The sequence below is a fragment of the Geotrypetes seraphini genome, chromosome 1, assembly GCF_902459505.1.
Source record: "Geotrypetes seraphini chromosome 1, aGeoSer1.1, whole genome shotgun sequence".
NCBI lineage: Eukaryota > Metazoa > Chordata > Amphibia > Gymnophiona > Dermophiidae > Geotrypetes > Geotrypetes seraphini.
This window is the reverse complement of record NC_047084.1, coordinates 69,158,187-69,181,179: the sequence shown is the minus strand read 5'-3', so window position 1 is coordinate 69,181,179 and position 22,993 is coordinate 69,158,187. Positions and strand designations below refer to the sequence as shown.

Here is a 22,993-nt window from a genome sequence, read left to right as displayed (position 1 = left end):
TCCTGGCTCAGTTACAGAAGGAAAAACTGAAGGAGGAAGTAGAGTCCTTTGGTGAAGGAGGAAGAATTGAAAAGCTGAAGTGGATTCCTTCTGCAGGGCTCACATGCATGGGGAGAATACCCTAGCATTCAGCACACCTAATGCACTGGACCAGGTATTTATAAAATTGTGAATTCAGTGTTTATGTAAACTGATAAAACCTTAGGTGTAACTCTAGCATAGGCAGGTTGTTTTCTAAAACTTGTAAAAGTATACCTTTTGTCATAAATACCATTGGGATCTTTTCAGTTAGTGGCCTCAACCTGATCATCCGTTGGGGAGAATGGGTGACAGAAAAAGTGAAGGACAAGACAGGAAAAGAGAGGGGGGAGTGGACGATTACTAATGTAGCCATATGTTTTGCCTATGGAACAGGTAGTAGAAGAACTACAGTATGTAATGTAATTTTGATTTGCTTTTGAATCTTTTTTTTTCCACAACCTCTAATCAAGAAAGCTGTCTCTACTATTCTTCTCTCCTTCCTGGATCCTAATTTTAGCATTTCTAATGAAGCTGAACTGACAAAGCGTGAAAGTGGTCTAAAGAGGCAAAGACAGCAAGTTCTGCTTTGCCAGTGCCAGGACTAATCAATATTCTAGAGAAGCTCTGCTTCTCGCCTCTAGTTGTGGTGTGAATCAGGGTTTTTTTTTTTTTTTTCTGAGTTTGGTTCTAGTTCCCTCCCCTTGTCTTTAGTCCGATAGCAGCTTGCAGTATTGTGGAGCAGATTATCAGAAGCCCATTGCCAGCGCCCTCTTCGCTTGTTCTCCGCAGTTCTCAGCTCGTATCTGGTGGGAAATTTACCTTTTCAGCACCCCCCAGTCTGTTCAGGACGCTGTGAAACTTGGAAAGGTCAGTTTAATGGGCTCATCAATGTGGTTTGTCTTGAACAAATAGTTTAGCATTTTAAACATACAATCCAGTTCATTTATATGAGGCTTAGTCTCAGAACAGATTTGTTTCTACTGCTAATCTTACCAAGTGATGTGCCTGGATGGAGAAGGAAAAATCTTTGTTTGTTAAAAGAACTAAAACTTAATTATAGTTCAGAGACAGCAGATAAAAAAATAAACTGCTCCCATGAAAAGGTACTTTAAACTTTTAACTTGGCAAAAAAATCTCTGACTCTTAACTAATAATGTCATTATAATTATTGCTTTTACTGTTCTGTATTCTAAAGCACCACACTTGAATCTGATACCTAATAGAACTAGCTTAAAGGAGGTTCTATTGTGTGTTGTGACATTTTGTCTGGATCAGTTAATTTTGGGATGAAAACCAGAGCATGTTTCTATGCTGGTTGCCAGCATATGGCTAGGGCTCTTCAGCTTGGAAAAGAGATGGCTCAGGCGTGATATGATAGAGGTCTATACAATATATGAGTAGAGTGGAAAAGGTAGATGCGAATCACATCACGCTTTCCAAAAATACTAGGACTAGGGGGCATGCTATGAAGCTACTAAGTAGTTAATTTAAAACAAACCGGAGAAAATATTTCTTCAGACAACGTGTAATTAAACTCTGAAATTTGTTGCCAAAGAATGTGGTGGTCAGTTAGCGTAGCAGAGTTTAAAAAAAGGTTTGAATAATTTCCTAAATGAGAAGTCCATAGGCCATTATTGATATGGCTTGGGGAAATTCACTGCTAATTCCTAGGATAAGCAGCATAAAATCTGTTTTGCTACTTGGGATCTAGCTAGGTTCTTGGGACCTGAGTTGGTCACTCAGGATTCTGAGCTTGATGGACCTTTGGTCTGTCCCAGTATGGCAATTCTTATGTTCTTATTGCTGAACAGGTGGTTAATTCTTTCACGTATACTATGAAAATCAAGTGATTGTTGCCTTGATGAAATACTTGCAAATTAAGGGCTCCTTTTACAAAGGTGCGTTAGGGCCTTAATGCGCGGAATAGCGTGCGCTAAAATGCCGCACGTGCTAGCCGCTACCACCTCCTCTTGAGCAGGTGGTAGTTTTTCGGCTAGCGCATGCTAATCCGGTATGTGCGCTAAAAACGCTAGCGCACCTTCGTAAAAGGAGCCCTAAATGATTTTTTAATGAGAAATCAGCAAAAAATGTGTAGCTAGTCTCATTTGAATGTTTGTAACCCTTTAAAACACCCTTATCTTCAGTAATAGTAAACAAAAGCAAGTCATTAGTGTTAATTACCAGAAAACTGAGATATGTTCCTCACTGGCTTTGATTTTAGATCTTACAGTATCATAATCTCTTTTCCAAAACTGAAACCATTTATTGTATTGCTATTCTCTGAACATGAAAAAAATTACAAGTGATTTAAATACAATCCTGACCGATCTTTGACGCACACCAATGGGCTCTTCTTCGCTACAGGCTATTAGGGGTTTCTGGAGGGGAGGGGGCATGCACGCTTGTGCGTGATGCATGCTTACAACATTTAAATATTGTACAGTAGGCTAAAGGATTTAAATATGCTTAAGTATACCTTATCATAACTTGGAATTATTAGAATGGCTTTTTTCTAAATGTAGCACAAACAGCAAAAAAGGAACAATAATAGTTATTAATACAGTTTCAAAAATGGCGTTTAGAATCCAAAAGTAGAGTAAAATAACTCAGCATAGGGAAAAACCCTTTTATAAATTTTCATAGAATCAATCATTTTTCTAAATGTACCAGAAAGTGGTTCACATGTTTGGTTTGTAAGAGTCCCCAAAGTATTTAGTATTTTAAAAGCAGAGCTGAAAAAGCCAAAAGAGAAGAGAAAAAGAAAAACCTGATATTATATATATATAGAGAGAGAGAGAGAGAGAGAAAGAGAGAGAGAGAGAGAGAAAGAGAGAGAGAGAGTAGAAGGTTTTCTAATGGTTAATGCAATGGACTTTGATACTAGGGAACTGGGTTCAATTCACTCTACAGTTCTTTGTGACCCTGAGCAAGTCACTTAACACTCCTTTACTCCAGGTACAAAAAAAACAAAACCAACCAACAGATTGTGAGCCCACTAGGGAGAGAGAAAATACCTGCATATAATGGGTACAACACTGTGTACATCTAGTACAGGGGTGTCAAAGTCCCTCCTCGAGGGCCTCAATCCAGTCGGGTTTTCAGGATTTCCCCAATGAATATGTATGAGATCTATTTTCATGCACTGCTTTCATTGAATGCTAAAAGATCTCATGCATATTCATTGGGGAAATTCTGAAAACCCAACTGGATTGTGGCCCTCGAGGAGGGACTTTGACACCCCTGATCTAGTAGTACTATAAAATTGATTTAAAAAGAAAGAAGATGAACAGATGAATTAGAACTCATATTTCACTTTACCAGTTATGGTGTGTAATGCAGAATCTCTTACTGTACTTTGACACATACAGTAGCTGAAAAGCATCCTATACAAAATAAAATTTTATATAATTAGGGACAGGTAACCCAAAACTGTTTGAGGTAACTATCTGTTCTAAGAAGATGGTTAACTCTTTCACAGTCGGCTTAATGTTTTCGCAGGAGATTGCTGGGCTCTAAATTAGACCAGCGGTGCTCTCCCTATTTCATAAGGATTTCCATGTGCTACTCTTAGAATGCTTAAAAAGATACAAAAAAGAAGGCAAAAGATGTCAGTAAGGACTCTATGAGTGTGTTTATCAGCTAATCACTACTAACAAACCAAACCACACAAATACCAAATGTCAATTGAGGAATAAGGACGCTCTCAGTGTGAGGTTATTAGCGACGGGAGAACAAACTCCAGCGCTTCCACTACAAAGACGGAGGTGAATCACCCCGCCTGCACACCATCATCGGGCGTCCCTAGTGTGCAAAATCAACTGTGCAGAATTAATAACAATAAATAAGTCACAAACTGTGAACTAGTGAGAGAGTGAATCACACTGAAAACGTAAAGGAGTTTATAGTTTAGTTTACTCTTAGAATGCTAGCAGTTCATCCTGGAGGGATAAGGAGCCCAGCCAAAATGTAATGGTAACACTGTGAATACAGTGAGAGCAGAAAATGCAAATAGTGCAAGAATCTCAAGAGAAGAGTAAAATAAAAATACAGGAAATTAGGAAGCAATTGAGCATCAATTGCACATATAAAGGTGAACAAGATAGATAAAGAAGGGCAGAGGGAAAAGAAAATGAGGCAGGCACCCATGGAGACATACATGACCTGCTTTCTTTCAAGGAAGCTTTAGGCCCTCTTTTGGCAAAGGAGCGCTAAGCGTTTTAGCGCGGATTTAGCGCACGCTAAATCAACGTGTGCGCTAACCGCTAATGTGTCCATGGGATAACATGCACGCGTTAGCGTTTAGTGCGTGTTTAGCGTGCGCTAAAAATCTTAGCGCAGCTTTGTAAACGAGGGGGTTAGTGTCAGAAAAGAAGGGGGCGAGATTTTATTTATTTATTCATATGTGCTTATGTGCTAAGCTTATAAAACCTTACATTTTGATAAGTATTTCAGGCGCACAACACAGGAGGCCCCTGATCTAATCCGAGTATTGCAGTCAGCACAGAATATATGTGGAGCGTAATTTTATAGCAGGTCACCAGCTTGGTGTTCATATATCTATGAAATTGTACCTCAGAAGCACATGTTTTTATAAAGATTGCACATAAATTGCAATCGCTTCTGGGTCTGCCTAACATCAACCTCTGAACACCCCTACAACAGAGTTTATGTACAGGTGTACATGTTCTTGTCATTGCAAGAACTTGTACACATGAGGTAATTTTATAAAAGACATTTTAGGGGAAATTCTATAGAAGGCGCCTAAAGATAGACGCAAAATAAGCTCATAATTGAAAACAATTAAAATTAAAATAAGCTCGTAATTGAAAAAATATACAAATTAATTGGTTGATAGGTGCCTATCTTATTAGACATGATTCTACATAAACTAGCACCTAACTCCAAAATAGGCATGTTTAGGGGCAGAGAAGAACTTAAGTGCCATTAGGCATGATTCTCTAAAGTACTTAAGTGTTTATAATGTAGGCTTTAAAAACCCTGGCCTACATTGTAAGCACCTAAGTTTTAGTTAGCTGTCCATTACAGAATTGTGTCTAAGTGTGATTGACATGAAATAAGTGCCTAACTATAGGTGCCTATCTTTTTAGGCACCCAATTACAGAATCTATCCCTCTATATATAACCTGTACATGTATAAACTTACCCTATAGATCAGTGTCCTGCAGACTTTCTGAAGCCGCAGCACACTAAACTCAGAGCCGCGGCTGGAGGACATCCAGAAATGTGTGGACGTTGACATGATGACATCACATGCTTGTGTGACATCATCACATCAATGTCTGTGCATGCGCAGAGCCTGCTAGTACTATGCTGGTGGAGGGGTGCTGGAGGAGAGGTTCAGAAAGGAGGAGAGATTCTGGCGCCTGCTGACTGCCTATAGGACATGCCTCTCGCCGCGAGAGGCATGTCTTGTAAGCAGTCATCCAGTGCCGGCGCCTCTCCTCCTCGCGGCATCTCACAGCACACCCGGAATCTCGCCATGGCACACTGTTTGCGATACACTGACATAGACTGTTAGCCTGAATGTACAATATGAATGCAATGGATAAATCCTTCCTGGTTACTAACACAGCTTGGAATCTTGTATTTCTTGTGTTTTAGCTGTGCTCTCTTCACCCTCTCGCCAAGATCTCAGCATTTCTGGGGGAGATTTTACCATTAGTTGTATCTAAAGAAGGAGAAAAGCCTCTTTGAAAACTTAAATGACCAACAGCAACAGAGAAGATCCAAGATCAGGAAACAGGATGGAGCGCATTCAGCAAGGAGTCCGGAAACGTACTCTTATGGCCAAGAAGAGGGTAGAAAACATCACAAGAGAAGATGTAAAAGCATTCCTTTTGCGAAATGGCTTTGTCCTCTTTACCATCACTGCTGTCATTGTTGGTGAGTGATTTGATTAATAACTCTGTTCATTCATCGCTTCAGTTCCGAGTGCTTTCAAGTCAAAAACAACATTCCGTAGCAGATGGTTTTCACAGTAAGTGTTTAGAACACATCAAAAAATGTCGGCTTTTTAAACCTGTTACTTTTAAAGTACCATTCAAGTGCAGGTCAAAATGGTCATTTCTTCTGTTACAGAAAAGAACTATTCAAGGATTTGCATGATCAGCAATTTTATGGGCTCAGTCATCTTAAAAAAAAAAAATCAAATATAAAAGACAACAAAAAGAGAATGAAGTTGTGTCTTCTGCTTTTTTTTTTTTTTGGTATATATTGTAATGGCAATGCAATGTCCAAATATGTACAACATTTCATCGATAGCTCAAGGTGAGTTACATTTAGGTAGTGAAGTATTTCCTATTCCCAGAGAGCTTATAATTGAGTTTGTATCTGAGGCAATGGAGGGTATCCTGACTTGCCCATGGTCACAAGGAGCCTCAGTGGGATTAGAGCGCTGGTTGCCTTGAATCTCAGGCCACTGCTCTATTTGGCCGTGTCTCTACTCCAATAAACAAAAAAGGCCCATTTATTAATCCACAGCAAAATATGGACTTTAGGCACCTCTTACAGAATCTGGCCCTAAGTTAAGTGCTGTTAGGCGCCAATTTAGGCACCTACCTTAGGCCCCCTTTTATGAAGCTGCGTTAAGGTTTTTTATCGCAAGCCATTGTGGTAAAAGCTCTGACGCTCATAGAATTGCAGTGACATTGCGAAAAAAAAATCTTAACACAGCTTCATAAAAGGAGACCTTAATTACCCAAACCACCTTAATAGATTCAATTGTGAGCTTTAACAACCTCATAATTGGAAAAAAAAAATAAAAAAAAATTAATTGGCCGATAGGTGCCTACCCGATTCTATAAAAGGTATGTGCCTATCACATGGCGCCTAACACCTAAGTGGGCATGTTTAGGGGTAGAGACAAACAACTAACAAAACAAGGAGAACTTCATGTGTAACAGAACTTTCAACCATAGAGGTGCTCAGAACCTTGAAAAAGATGGTGAAAGCACAAACTGGGGACAAGCCCCTGTAAGTGTTTCAATGCTCTATCATCGCATCATCTTTGTTGGTAGAAAGAATTCTTTAAAAGACTTGTGAAGCAAAAATTAACTGTGATAACAATATTCTGTGATCAATAGTGTCTGTAACGCTTCTATTGTTTGAAAAAACTTAAACTTAACTTGCGCGGGTGGATAGGAAGCAGTCTCACTCCAGTGGGCTCTAACGCGTTTTGCCGTTGGCTTCTTCGGAGAGCCCCCGTAAGCTGGATCAGTAACAGAGTAACTTCTCCCTACCAAAACAAAAATAACACGCACTTAATACATATTTATTCAAAAGCCTGTATATTTACTTAACTCCCATCGCTGCCGGCGGTTACCTTCCTCTTCACCCTTAATTACATCACTTCCTGGTAATGTGACTATCACCTGAACTCCCAGAAGATATACTGTTGAATCTGTCAATCTTAGTGTAGAAACGCCCACCATTCCACTTCTCGATTCAAACCCCCTGGACTGACAGTCTGCCAGTGGAAGATCCATGCTTGTTCCCGTTTCCATAATAAGGCTTGCTTATTCCCACCTCTTCTCATTGTAGGGGCTTCCAACACTACAAACTTCAATTCATCCAGAGTGTGAAATAGTGCTTGCCAATGTTACGTAAATGGAGCTCCCATATCTCCCCGACGAATCTTGCTGAGATGTTCCGTTATCCTAACCCGAATGGATCTAGTAGTGTAGCGATGATAGAGCATTGAAACACTTACAGGGGCTTGTCCCCGGTTTGTGCTTTCACCACCTTTTTCAAGATTCTGAGCACCTCTATGGTTGAAAGTTATTTTACACATGAAGTTCTCCTTGTTTTGTTAGTTGTTTGGTTCTGCCTTTTGGGGGACGGCGTTATATATATATTTTGACCCAGTAGGCTTTTTGATAGGGGTAGAGACAGACATAGTCACCACTAGGTGCAATTCTCTAAAGAACTTAGGTGCTGGTAATGTAGGCCAGTAAATCCCTGGCCTACATTACTAGCACCTAAACGTTTTGATAGGCAGTATTAGGCATGATTCTGTAAATTGCACCTAAGGGTGATTGATACGAGGCTGGCACTTTTTTTTTCTAGGTGCCTGCCGATTTAGGCACTATTTGCAGAATCCACCCTTAGTGCACCCTAAGCCCTCTTTTACTATATCCCAAAAAGGGTTTTTTAAAAAAATCCGTTTTAGTTTTTTAGGTCCCATGCTAACTTTTCCAGGACTTGCAAAAATATCTTGGAAGCACTTATGCCTATATACGGCACCTAGCTCCTGGACGCCATTGAGAACAGTTGTCAATCATCCACTAGGCGCCTTTTATAGAATCGCACCGAGCTGTGCCTAAGCACCGGTAGGGTTTTCTTGGCCTAAATGAGGGCACTTAAGTGAAACCACACCCCAAATCCACCCCAAATATGCCATTAATTGTTCCTACTTGCTGGAAGGCGCCTACTGGCTAATTAATGGTATTTTAATTGGTTTTTAATGGTGCTTTCAATCATCGGTGTTGATTAAGGCAATTGAAAAAAATTAAGTTAGGCACCTAGATCAGCTAGGCGTGCCAATCTAGACGCTTAACTGCAGGTGTCTTTTATAGAATCAGGGTCTTAATGCCTCCTATTGGGAGCATTTGCCACCTCCTAAATAGGAGACGCTAAGAGCCTGATTCTAATAATGACACTTTAAGTTAGGAGGCGGTAGATGCCTACAGTGCGCCGATTAAAAATCAATTACGTTGTTAAAGAATAAATGGAGGTATCTGCAGGTGCTTCCAAAAGCAACATCCTTGTCCCACCTACGTAAGCACCTTATGACACCTAAGACCACTGTAGGCATGGTTAATGCCAGAAGTGACCTTAGGCATCATAAGGCATGATTCTCATGAAAGGTAAGCACTGGAAATGTATGCCTTTAAAACCTTTCGCTTTTGTTTATGTGAAGGAGCCTACCCAGCTTGCTTAGTTGTCCATACAATGATCCATACTTTCTTTTTAACCTTTTCCAATTGTTATCCATTGTTATCCTAGTTGTGATATTTCTTAGGACCCCTGAGGAAGAATTGTTTCTTCAAAACACAGACCGTGTTGGGTCCCGGTTCACCAACCTTCTTGGACCATATTTTGCATACAAACTGTTTTATATTTATATCTATGTTTGTTGATTAAAGACTTGGCATCTTGTACATCACTCCTGCAGTCTTTTCTTTTGTTCGTTGTTCACTGCAGTTCAGTTGGATTTGTTTGCTTGTATTTAAAACCCTGGCCTACATTTCTGGTGCCTACTTTTCACATAGCTGCGATTCTACAACAGGCGCCATTGCGTGATTGGCAGCCATTTTTTTAGATGGCTGCCAATAATGGCGCCATCTGTAGAGTCCAGGCCTAAGTGCTACTGTGAATGCACTAGCTGTGGGTTCAAACCCCATGCTGTTCCCGGTAACCCTGGCCAAGTCACTCAATCCTCCATTGCCCTAGGTACGTTAGATAGATTGTGAGCCCGCCTGGACAGTTAGAGAAAAATGCTCGAGTGCCTGAATGTAAAACCACTTAGACAACCTCCATTGATAGGCAGTATAAAAATAATTAATAAAACTTGGAAAACGGCCCAGCCTTGAATATATGGGGTCAGCACCAACTATGGGAGTTAGCTGGGCTACCTGCCCCCCCGTCTGAATATCTAAGTTGATGGAGTAGCCCCTACCTACAATTACACACTTAACTACAAATTGGTGTCAACTAATGCCATTTAAGAGTTGTTATTGGTACTTAAGGCCAATTGGCACCTAATTTAACAATTAAGTTACACATGCAGCCGGCACAATTCTATAACTTGCACACACAAATTTGTGCACTAGTCAGAAATTTTGGTGTATAACTTTATAGAAACTAGTGGATAATGTGCATCTTTCATAGAGAGTGCCCACTATTTATAACATGGGAAAGAAAAAACTAACCCCCCCCCCTTTTATGAAGCCGTGTTAGGGTTTTAATCACCGGTTGCAGCGGTAAAAGCTCCAACGCTCATAGAATTCCTATGGCCGACGAAAAAAAACCCTAAAGTGGCTTCATAAAAGGGGCGGGGAGTAAAATTTTTTTTTCCTGTTGCTCCAGGTTAAAAATAACATTTTGCATATCTTTTAAATGGAATATGCATCCCTGTTGTGCATGCAAAGCAAAATGTTCCTCTCAAAATTTCCTTGACTTCACTGACATATACCAGAAATATGATGTTGATAAGATATCAAATACAAATGTTTTTGAAGATGAAGACAGTATCTAACTTCAAGAAAGCATATAAGGGGATTCTGAAAATTTCTCAGTTTCAAGTTCAAGTTTCAAGTTTATTAGGATTTTATATACCGCCTATCAAGGTTATCGAAGCGGTTTTTACAATCAGCCCAATCAACCAACCAACTTCCTAAATTCTGGGTGTTATTTTGCCACTGTAGCTGAAAAAAGTGTTATCTTATTTTGTTAAGTGCCAATTTGCAGAAACGAAATTCTATGTTTTTTTGACATTGTTTCAAATCATTGATCAAACCATATTCACGTCATTCTCTTCATGGATGGGTTGAGAACATTTCAGCACCCCCTTGTATGGCAAATACAGAGGATCTCTAAACTAGAGGGAGGGATTGTACAACTAAATAGATGGTGTGGATAGGATGACTAGATAAGCCATATGGTTTTTTTCCTAATTATCTGCAGCCATTTTCTGTGTTTCTATGTTTAGGACAGAAACACACTGACACACATGTGCACACATGGTGATCTCACAGGTCTTATTCCCTCTGGATCGTACATTACAAAATAACATTTACAGTATTTCTCATACAAATCTCTAAAGGAAAAGCTTTTATTTGTCATTATGTTTTCCTATTTTTTCTCCCACTGATATCAGTTTAAAACGCCACTTTTTATGATCCTCATTCCCGAAAGAGATTGTTTAAATTAAAACATTTCTAAAGCATTTATAGTTCACATTTTATCACTTTCTTTTTTGAGTTCAATCGTCTTTATTAAAATTTTTGAACATACATTAACCCCCTAGCAGTTTTTATCACAGAGAGACACTCTAAATGGCCAGCGCTGCTCCCAACAACTCATTGAGTTTCTATGAGCATCGGGAGCAGCGCGGGTCATTCAGCATGGCTCTCTGCGATAAAAACCGCTAGCGCGGTTTCGTAGAAGAGGGGGGTAAGTCATTGACCAATTTCAGATACAAATACATAACATAATGCAGTTACATGCGGTCAATAACTAACAAAGTAACAATAACAAAAGTGGAACGTATCCTATAACCAAATAAACTTGTCAGACATGTGTAAAAGAAGAGAGAATTATCACAAGCTTCAGAGTGTCTTAAGCCACAAGAGTATATTGTGAAGAACTATAGCATATCTTTGACACAGCTCAAGACTGAAATATTTATTTAGTCACAAGGTGGTGTGATATAACATATTAGTCTAGCTCACTGGAAACTGCATCTGGGCGAGACAGTCCTATGTTATGGATCAGTGGGGCCCACATTTTTTCAAATCTTTAAATTGAACTTTTTCATTCTGCTGCAACTCAAGTTTCAAGTTTATTTAAAAATTTGATTTGATCGCAAAATCATAATCCAATGCGATTTACAAATAACGATAAAATCGGGGTAAAAAAGAAAAACACATTGATTAAACCAGACAGTTAATACAACTTTTGACCAACCAAACACAACAAGGAAAAAAAGAAAAAAAAAAAAGGATTAAATACAATTTGTAAACAAAATAAACAGGGCATAGGTCATGAAACAATAGGATGGGAAAAGGTTACCCACTCAATTTTCACTTAACAGCATTATTATTCCGCTAAAGAGTATCCTGAGTATATAGAATTCAAATAACTCAGTTAAAGGCGTCCTTAAAAAGCCAGCTTTTCAGGAGACCTTTTGAACTTACTAAGTAACTTTTCTTCACTTATATTTCATAGTGTGCTTGCAAACAAACTGTATTCCACCATTCATTGTAGGAAACGGAGAAATCCTTCCAATTTGCAGATTTTTTTAAATTTTTCTTTCAATAATAGCAATGTCAACAATCAGCATACATATACAAAGTTCTACTAATTTCACATGGCTTTTCAAGGGTATGTACTATATATTTGACTTTTTTAAATTTACCAATCCCCTTGTTTGGCACCTAAATAACAACAACAAAAAAAAACCAAAAACCAAAAGTAGGGAAAAAAAGCAAAACATTTTTTAATTGATCAAAAGAAAACAAATCAAGACAAATTTCCTAACTTTTTTTTTTTTACAGAATTGGTTTGATTAGCAGAATATGGCATTGTATCGATGGCTGGCTGCAAATATGGTACAGAAAAGTACTAAACTTCATGCACAAAAGTTCACCTATATACAAAGGTGGTTTGAAAAGTTTGGTAACCCACCCCCCCCCCTCTTTCACAAAACCGCAAAAGCATTTTTTAGCGCAGGCTGGACGCTGAATGCTCTACGCTGCTCTCGACACTCATAGGGCTCCTTTTACAAAGGTGTGCTAGCGTTTTTAGTGCACGCACCGGATTAGTGTGCGCTATAGCGTGTGCTAGCTGAAAAATTACCACCTGCTTAAAAGGAGGCGGTAGCGGCTAAGCGCACTCTAAAACCGCTAGCGCACTTTTGTAAAAGGAGCCCATAGAGTTCCTATGAGCGTCAGGAGCAGTGTAGAGCATTCAGCGCACCGTCTTACTCTAAAAAAATGCTTCGGTGGTTTTGTAAAAGGAGGGAGGGTAAAAAGCAAGTTAAACAACATGGTCACCATTTTTTTTGCTACTTCAGCTTGTCTGCAGTGTTCTTTACTCACATGTTTAAAGACAATAGACTGTTTTCAGTCCAATTCTTTATATGTGAGTTTGCAAACCATTGGACCACTGAGGAAGGCGTGTTTGCTGAAACACGGACCGTGTAGGGTCTGGGTGGATTTTTATCACTAGATTTTTTTAGCATTGTACTTTTTTAATTGAATTTTCATGGTTTTATATGTCAGTGTTTAATAAATTATCTCCAGAACATCTGTATCCACAGTTTTTGTTTTCATTGGTGGATTGTTATCACTGTGGATCATCAGGTCTCCCCATTTTTCTTTGTTGCACCATTAAGAACTATACATTTACAGAATTGCGGCTAACAGCGCCTACCAGAAAACTTAGGCATCTGCAATGGGTTTTACTGGCCTACATTACAAGTGTCTGTGTTCATTAGTGAATCGCACCTAACGATGCCTAAGTCCTGCTCCACCCCTAACCACGCCCATTTAGGCATAAGACAACATTATATGTCCCGGTGTAGATGCGTCCCGATGCCTACTTTCTTTTCAATGAGTTTCTAACTGGTTTTAAATGATTCAGCCAATTAAAGCCAATTAAAATAGTTAAGTTAGGTAGGGGTATGGCGCCTACTACCACCTAACTTGGGGCACCATTTATAAAGCATGGCCCTTAGTCCAGCAAGTTTACAGTTTTGTTGTAAGCTATTTTTCATACTATACAGAAAAACTGGAAACTCGCTGGACTAATTATATAGCCCTCAATGGAGACTACGTTGTTTAACTTGCTTTTTTACCAAACTTTTCAAACCACCCTCATAAGTATTTCCCTGGTATGAGTAGCAATTAAAGAGATATAAATGTCTTAAAACTGTTATTGACTCTATTTCAGAGACAAAAGATCAAAAAAGAAAATTGCAGCTGTTTGACAAACTAGAATAATCCAATGTTTTTGCAAAATCTGGACCACACAACATTGCATTTCATAGCAATGGATTGATTTATTTTCTTTTGCAGCCTGCGGGCGGTTCATTTTTTTGTTTTTATGGCATTATCTATATTAATGTCCATAACTATAAAATGGAAAGTGTAATGCATAAATGCTTCAGAATTCATAGAATTCCTTTGAGCGTCAGAGCATTTACTTCGCCGGCATGTGGTGGAAACTTCTAACGCTGCTTTGTAAAAGGAGCCCACAGTTATTTATTTGGGGGTATTTTCTATACTGCCTTTAACTGCCCTGTTGCAGATCAAAGCAGTTTACGAGGGGCCACTGAAAAGCTCTCAGCCCAACCAACAAAGTTGGGGCAGTCTCCATTGAGGGCTATGCACTTAGTCAGTGATTTTCTACTTTATTTGTTCCATCGGAAAGATACAGAACGAAAAAAAGTGGAAAATCACTGGACTAAGTGCATAGCCCTCGATGGAGACTGCCCCAACTTTGTTGGTTGGGCTGAGAACTTTTCAGCAGCCCCTCGTACAATTTAAAATCTAACATAAAAGAAAGGAACTACAAAATTATTGATAGATCTGCATTCTTGTATTACCTGTTACTTCCTGTTTGTTTTATCCTTTTTTTCTTTTTTTAACTTTATTTAGTTTTTAATGCCAACAAAAAGTGCAATACAATTTACATACAAATAATAATAATCAAATAAGCACTTATAATTAATCAGTATCTATACAAAAGATAAAAATTCCCTCCCCATCCATCATTACCATCAGGAATAATACCAAAACAAAAGATATGCCCCCCTCCCGCTCCCTCCCTCCTGGATGTGTGGATGAAAACCAATGGAAAATAAAAATAAAGGACAACTATAGCAAATTTACAAAAGACATCAATGGACCCCAAACTAATTTGAATATCTTATTATGCCCCCGCATGTCAGCATTCATTTCCTCATATTTATAAGTTAAATATAAGAACTGTATATTTTTTAAAATAACACACTGAAGTTCATTTCCATCTCAAATAACTTCAGTAGGTCAATAGAATCATAAAAGGCAATGGCAATATTAACATCATTTTCTAGGGTTTTTCTAGAAAACTTTAGATTTTCTCTCTTTTAGGGGGAAATTTTCATAGTTTTAAGAAGCCAGCATATTTCTATCACTTTAAAACATTTGTAATGCCTCCCTAAGTACAGAATGTTTACTGAAACCTTGCTTCGAATGTTTATTCAGTTGAGTAGTTCATCAGTATCTCCTGAAATGTGTAACTAAATACTAGCATAAAAGTTTTTAAAAAAATCATATCTGATCAATATTGGCATCATTTGAGAATGTCAAATACTCTTTAAACCCTATTTTGCCCAGAATGTCAGACAAAATCATCTAAATCAGAATGCTTACAAAAAACTCATTGAATGCAGAGCCTTTTGTAATACGAGGGGCTGATGAAAAGTTCTCAGCCCAACCAAGATGAGAATGGTGTGGAGCTTTGAAACTTACAAGTTATTTCACACTTTTCTAGACACTTTTCATTTCATTTCATATCATTAAAATGAAAAAGTGTCAAGAAAAGCGCAGAATAACTTTTAAGTTTCAAGGCTGCACACCGTTCTCTTCTTGGTTGGGCTGAGAAAGTTTTAGCAGCCCCTTGTAAATGTATAAGGACATGCAGGAGTACACGTGTACTTCCCAGCATATAGAGCGCCATCTAATCTAATAAAACTATTAACCGCGCATGCGCAGATGAAACGGTGTGATCCCTGCCGCCGTGATGTGTGCCTCTGTGCCGAATTCAATTTGAGGCGCGTGGGATGGCTTGCGGTGCGTGGGACAGAAGGAGGCAGAAGAAGGAGAGTGCGACTGTTTCGTTTGGCAGTTTCTGCATGCGCAGTAGAGCGTGCGGCAGTTTCCCCATCAATAGGAGCCAGCGGCGATTTAAACATTGCCTTTCTTCCACGACGCTGCGACCCCAAAACCACTGCAGACCACCACAAAAAACGGGTAAAAGGTAAAATGAAGGGAGAAGGGCTACTGCTGGACAGGGGGGAGCAGGGAAGGGGTGCTGCTGGACAGGGGGGAGGTAAAAGGAAGGGAGAAGGGCTACTGCTGGACAGGGAGAGCAGGGAAGGGGTGGTGGTGGACAGCCAAGGAAAGACAGAAAGAAAGAAAGAAAGACAGGCAGAGCAGCCAAGGAGAGAGAGAGAAAGAAAGAAGAAAGACACACACATCTATTCTAGCACCCGTTAATGTAATGGGCTTAAAGACTAGTTTTACAAAAAAGCATGCAAAATAAGAGCAACTTCGTTCAAGATGGTATGTGGCAATTCTACAACTCACACTATAAGTCACCCAATTATGTCAAAATATGTGTATAAAAGGAGCTAGCTAAGCAGCTCAGTTTGAAGTCTCATTACTTTAACCATTTAAAGTGGGGGCAGGGGGGCCTGGAGGAGTAAGCACAGTTGCTCTCTCACTCTCTCCTCAAATCCACAAGTCCAAACAAGGTGTAAATGCCAATGGGGACAATTTTTGAAATATGATATGTATATTCCCTTTGTAAAATGAGGAGTACGGTACACATACATTTTAAAAATCTTCCCGCACCATGTTTCCTTGAAATCTGTGTATCCTGCAGATACATAGGTGCAAGTAGTGGTTTTTCTAGAAATAATTAATGACCCTGGTACTTTAGATAGATTGTGAGCCCACCGGGACAGATAAGGGTAATGCTTGAGTACCTAACTGTTAACCGCTTAGATAATTTTGATAGGCGGTATATAAATGAATAAATAAGAGGGTGGTTTGAAAAGTTTGGTTTAAAAGCAAGTTAAACAATGCAGTCTCCATTGAGGACTATACAGCACACTTAGTCCAGCGAGTTTCCAGTTTTCTCATATCGTATGAAAAATAGCTTTAAAAAACCCTGGAAACTTGCTGGACTAAGAGCTCCTTTTAGGACATTAATGCGTGGAATAGCGCGCGCTAAATTGCCACGTGCACTAGACGCTATTGCCAGCATTGAGCTGGTATCAGTTCTAGCTGCGTAGCATGGGTTTAGCGTGCGCTAAAATGCTACATGCGCTAAAAACGTTAACGCAGCTTAGTAAAAGGAACCCTAAGTGTATAGCCCTGGATGGAAACTATGTTTAACTTGCTTGCATTTTTTTTTTTTTTTTTAACCAAACTTTCACACCACCCTTGTACATTTATTTATTCAATTTTCTATACTGTTCTCCCAGGGAGCTTAGAATGGTTTATATGAATTTATTCAGGTACTCAAGCATTTTCCCCTGTCTGTCCTGGTGGGCTCACAATCTATTTAATGTACCTAGGGCAATGGGGGGATTAAGTCACTTGCCCAGGGTCACAAGGAGCACCATGGGTTTGAACTCACAACCTCAAGGTGCTGAGGCTGTAACTTTAACCACTGTGCCACACACTCCCCTTAAAATGTCTGCCCATTTATATATGTTAACTAGATTTTTTAAAATATTTGTAAACATTACCTAACCCTTCTAAAATGACCTCCTTTATTTCTTATGAATGTATCTTTTTGTTTACCATATATACTCAAATATAAACCTAAATGTTTTTGTCCCAAAAAATGGCCAAAAATGGGGCTCTCGGTTTATATTTGAGCCTCTCAACTCTCCATTCCACCCAATGACTGGCATTTTTCTTTAACCCCACCCTATTCTCCTGCACTAATCCTCATCACCAATGTCTCCAACCCCCTCATAACAATCGACATTTCTTTGCAAACCGCCCCCCCCTCCGACTCCAACACCAGTGTCACAGCAGCCAATATTTCCCACCTCCTCAGCAACCAACATTTCTTTCCAACCCTGAGACTCTCAGAGAGGGCGAGAGCTGGCAAGCCTTTGAGCTGCGTAGATGCACAAGGCCCTGCTTCAATCCAGTCAGCGCATAACTTTTTCAGCGTGTACCAGGGAAGCAAATGCCAATAAGTGAAGAGCTGATTATCAGATGATTGGGAGGGGGGAAATGTTGATTGCTGTGGCGGTGGCATCGGAAGTGGGGGGGGGGGGGGTGTTCGGAAAGAAATGTTGGTTGATGTGAGGAGGATGGAGGCAGGAAATGTTGGTTGCAGTGCTGGTGTCAGTATCAGGGGTATCCCAATGGAGGGGGAAAGGAGGAAGAGAAGAGAAGAGAAGAGGATTGTTGTTGGGGGAGGGGGAAACATAGAGATACAGAAGAGTAGGGCTAGACAGAATATAACCCCCCAGGTTTATACTTGATTTAACAGTTCCCCCTCCCTTTTTATGGGGGGGGGGGAGAAACTTACCTTGGTTTATACTCAGATAGATTTATATTCAGTACTTTTACTCAGAGGTACATTTTAGAAAGGGCATACAAATCAGAATTGTGTCATGCAGGTTGGGATATGTTAAGTTCCACTGCTGATGAGCCTTTTTTTAATATACAGTAGATCCAGGAATGAAGCGTGTACTTCCCAGCATATAGAGCGGGAAAAGCCATCTAATCTAATAAAACTATTACCCGCGCATGCGCAGATAAAACGGTGTGATCCCTGCCGCCGTGATGTGTGCCTCTGTGCCGAATTCAATTTGAGGCGCATGGGATGGCTTGTGGTGCGTGGGGCAGAAGGAGGCAGAAGAAGGAGAGTGCGACTGTTTCGTTTGGCGGTTTCCGCATGCGCAGTAGAGTGTGCGGGCAGTTTCCCCATCAATAGGAGCCAGCGGCAATTTAAACATTGCCTTTCTTCCACGACGCTGCGACCCCAAAACCACTGCAGACCACCACAAAAACTTGGTAACATCTACAATGTCAATGGGGTCAGCATGACAACATGAAACATACGTATACCAGTTAGTATATCAAAACAAACATGAGTGCCAGAAAATTCACATGCATGTCAGCCATTTTAGAAACATCAGGGTCTATGTTTTGCAAAGCTGTCTCTGGCCAGCAACATTTCCCAGTATTGTTTTCAGGCGGGGTGACAAAACCATTGGGGGATTATGGAAACAACCGTCCCTAATCCCTCGTGGAATGCTGTACAAAATAACCTAGACCGGGGGTCACGTGATGCTTCCTGCCTGAGCGGTCGCACGCCGGAGAGCTCCTGCCTCACCCCTACTAAAACCGGTCAAAATACCGACTCCTTCGTGTCCCCGCGGCAGAAACGAGCGGACGGGACAGGGACTGACACCCCGCTCTTCTATTTTTTATTTTTTGAGCTTCGGGAGTGACTGCGGAGGCGGGGGGGTCCAGTGGGGCTGTCTGCCTGGACGACCGCGTGGCGGTGAACTTCGACCGCATCCCCGCTGGCCTCGGCGCTCCTGCTGAAGATTTTAAGTCCCCTCGGCAGAAACGAGCAGGCGGGACGGGGACTGTCACACCGTCTCTCTCTATCCCTGTTCCTTGGGGGCGACTGCGGCGACGGGAGGGTCACGCGGTGCTGCCTGCCTGGAAGGCCGCGTGGCAGATAATTCCGGCCTCACCCCCGCTCAACCCGGCCTACATATTAACTATATCAAGTCCCCACGGCAGAAACGAGCAGGTAGGAAGGGGATCTCTACCCTGTTGTTTGCTCATCATCGGGGGAGACAGCAGAGGCGGGGGGGGGGCCACGTGGTGCTGCCTGCCTGGGTGGTCGCGTGCCGGAGAGCTCTTACCATACCCCCGCTGAAAGTGACGGGCACTACAGGCCTTTCAGCGTCCCCAAGGCGGAACCGAGCAGGTGGGCCGGGGACTTCCAGACCGCTTTTCCCTTCCTGGTCCTCGGGAGCGACTGTTGCGGCACGGGGCATGCCCATAAAAACGGCGAGAGGCGCCCGGGATAAATCCTCTCTTACCCCCTCCAAGATGGCGGCGGAGCAGGCCACGTTCACTATCCCCGCTGGCGACTGGATCACAGACATCACGCGGTCGGTCACGGCGGCGCTGGCAGACAAACTGAATAAAATTCAATCAGCGGTGGATGAAATGCACGAGAAATTCGATTCACACAGTCAGCGCCTAACAGAGGTAGAGCAGCGCGTGTCCGACCAGGAGGACACGTGTGTGACGCTGACGGCCCAGGTGGAAGAACTCACACGGACGTCCCGGGAGTTGCAGGCGGCCCTAGAGGAGCAGGAGAACAGGAGCCGACGGAACAACCTGCGGCTGGTCGGGCTCCCGGAGACGGTGAGTGACCAGGATCTCTACATGATTTTCAGCAAATGGCTCCCTGAGACCTTGAATCTGTCGGGGGGAGCGGAGGCCTTCGCCTGCGAACGGGCGCACCGCATCGGAAACCGACCTCTGGAGGGGGGTAGGGCGAGGACCGCCATAGCCCGCTACTCTAACTGGAGAGAAAAAGAACTCATACTCCGGGCCTTCCGAAAGGCGGGCACCTTGGATTACAACGGATCCCGAGTGCTCATATTCAATGATTACTCTGTGCGGGTGGCGGCCCAACGCAAGCTTATGGCGCCCTCCTGCACTGACCTCCACAACAGGGGAGTTAAGTTCGCGCTGGTCTATCCGGCGAAGCTCCGAGTCTGGCATGAGGGCAAAACTTTCACCTTTAACAGTGGAGAGGAGGCCAGGGCGTTTCTGGCAACTTTACCTGCCTAATGTTACCCTAAACCGGAAGTGGCTGCTTTGCGGCTCACCTGCTGATGCGGCTCAGTACTCCTGGGAGCTGTGTTGGAGTCCTTTTGAATTTATCCCCTGCGCGTTCAGCGGAACCGAGTGACCAAGCCGCTATTGCGGTGGTGGAGCTTCTTTCCTCGACTTGGATATGATTCCTGAATCCGGGCGGCTGGAGTGACCTGAGTGATACGCGCTTGGCATTGAAGGGCAGCGGAGCTTACGCCTTTCCAGTGGACTCCTGTATCTCCGCCGGCTACCCTAACCCTTGACTGACTCTCCTTGATCTTGGTGCGGGCCGTCCTGGCTGGAGGGGATTCCTTTCAAAGGGGCATGCGGCAGCTCTGGAGCACTTTCTTGGACTACTTGGTATCACCTATTCACTGTTCACTGTTTGTGTTTAACTTCCTGTTTTTGCATTAAATGCGGGGACTATATGTTAGGGGTATTGTTCAGTGGGTGGGGGGGGGGGAGGGCTTCGGGCAGGTTGGGGGAACTGTATGGGTTTGTATGCTGATGGGATGGGATCAGCCTGGGGGGCAAGACTGGGGGGGGGAGGGTGGAGGGAGAGGTCAGGGGGGGGGAGTGAATGGGAGCGTGTGGTTGTGTACGGGATGAGTGAGCAGGGGGGAAGGGTGGGGGTCTGGGGGGTGGATCTGGAGGGCACAGAGATACCAGGGACAGCGAAGCTTAGCTGGGAGGCTTCGCCTGGGCCCACTTATTCTTTTTGTATTGGACGAATGCGTATTTGGCTGGTGGAAAATGGATGAGTTCACACTCTCTGGGAGGGGTGTTTCCTTCTGGATTACTGTGCTGCATAGAGCTACTCTCTCACTGTTATGGCTGATTTACGAGTTGTAACCTTTAATGTCGATGGCATCAGGTCCCCGGTAAAGAGATCCCGTATTCTTACCAGCTTGCGACATTTGAATGCGGAAGTAGCGTTCCTGCAAGAAACCCACCTCACTCAGATCGAACACTCTAAGTTGCGAAGAAATTGGGTTGGGGATGTTTATTCCTCCTCCTCCGGGGGCAGGAAACGTGGGGTGGCGATACTGTTGCACAAGAGACTACCTTTTACCTTGCATAAACAATTGACTGATCGGGAGGGGAGATATGTACTTGTGCTGGGGGAACTTTGGGGATTAAAACTGTTACTCTGTAATTTGTACGCCCCCAACTCTTACTGTCATAAATTTTTCTCCTCTGTTCTCTCCCTAATTTCGGCTTACCCGGATTATCAGGTGGTTCTGGGGGGGGACATGAATATCACTGCAGACCCGGGGGTGGATTGCAGACCTCCCAGGAGCAGTCTGAGAGATCATGATAATAAGGGGGTGGGCTTCCTGATGCAGCATTTAGGTCTGGTGGATGTATGGCGGACACTACACCCATATGACTCGGAGTTTACTTTCTACTCTCATGTACATAAGGTCTATGCCCGCTTGGATTATATACTACTAGACCAACGGCTGTTCTCTAGGGCTACTAGATCGGAGATAGTGGATTCCACGATTTCGGACCATGCTACTGTGGACCTCACACTGACACTGGCAGCTGGCAGGAAGGCCTCCTCTTGGAAAATGGCATTACACCTGTACCAAGACCGGGAATTCCGGACGTATCTACGGGCACGATGGGCGGATTACCAGGCTACAAATGACACCCCGGATATTGGACCAATATCTTACTGGTATGCTTCCAAGGCAGTCCTGAGGGGGCATGTGATCGCATACACTGCGGCTAAACGCAAAGCCCGGGGCGCTGAGCTTCTTTCGCTCACGAGACAACTGCATGGTTTTCGCAGGGCCCATATCTCCTCTCTCTCGGATAAGGAGCGACAGGAATACAGGACTATTCGAGACCGTATTGAGACTCTGCTTCATCAAAGAGCGGAGCAGACCCTTGCGTTCCAACGGTATAACCTGCATAGATGGGGAGGGAAGACGGGGAGACTTTTGGCGAACCTAGTGAGACCTTATAAGAAACGTCAAATCATTACGGCGATCCGCGATGCTGGGGGCACTCGACATGACGGGGAGAGACAAATTGCGGAGCAATTTGTTAAGTACTATGAAACCCTATACGGTAAGAGACCGCTAGATGAGATGGCCCTTCAGGATTTTTTCAGGGGGTTATCCCTACCTCGCCTGGAGGAGGATCAGGCTGCATCCTTGAGCCTGCCGATCACCGAGGCTGAACTCCGTGCCACTATTCGGTCCCTTAAATTGGCAAAGGCGCCTGGCCCGGATGGGTTTGGGCCCGAATACTACCGCATTCTAGAAGATCTGGTGGCGAAGCCCCTGAGTGCAATGTATAACGAAGTGGCAGCATCAGGGGGCTCCTTTCCGGATAACATGGCTCACATAGTTCTACTCCCTAAGCCGGGCAAGAACCCGGATCTGGTGGGGTCGTTCCGCCCAATCTCCCTACTAGATCAGGATATTAAGCTTCTGGCTGCGACTTTGGCGAGACGTTTGAATGGCCTTCTTCCCGATCTCATTCACCCAGATCAGGTTGGGTTTGTGCCGGGTCGATACGCCTCTATGAACTTAATGAAGGTCTTGGGAGCGATTCATGACAGAGTAGGCGGGGGGGGT

The 22,993-nt window shown here is 42.7% G+C and overlaps 1 protein-coding gene across 1 annotated transcript in view; it reads left to right on the top strand.

Annotated features, from left to right (window-relative positions):
• Nucleotides 1-764: 764 nt before the first annotated feature.
• Nucleotides 765-22,993, top strand: part of SLC1A3 (solute carrier family 1 member 3) — a 219,880-nt gene continuing 197,651 nt past the window's right edge. The window contains exons 1-2 of the mRNA XM_033932783.1: nucleotides 765-888; nucleotides 5,644-5,925. Coding sequence (XP_033788674.1) covers nucleotides 5,745-5,925 — 181 coding nt within the window. The 5' untranslated portion in view covers nucleotides 765-888; nucleotides 5,644-5,744. The remainder of the gene's footprint in view (nucleotides 889-5,643; nucleotides 5,926-22,993) is intronic.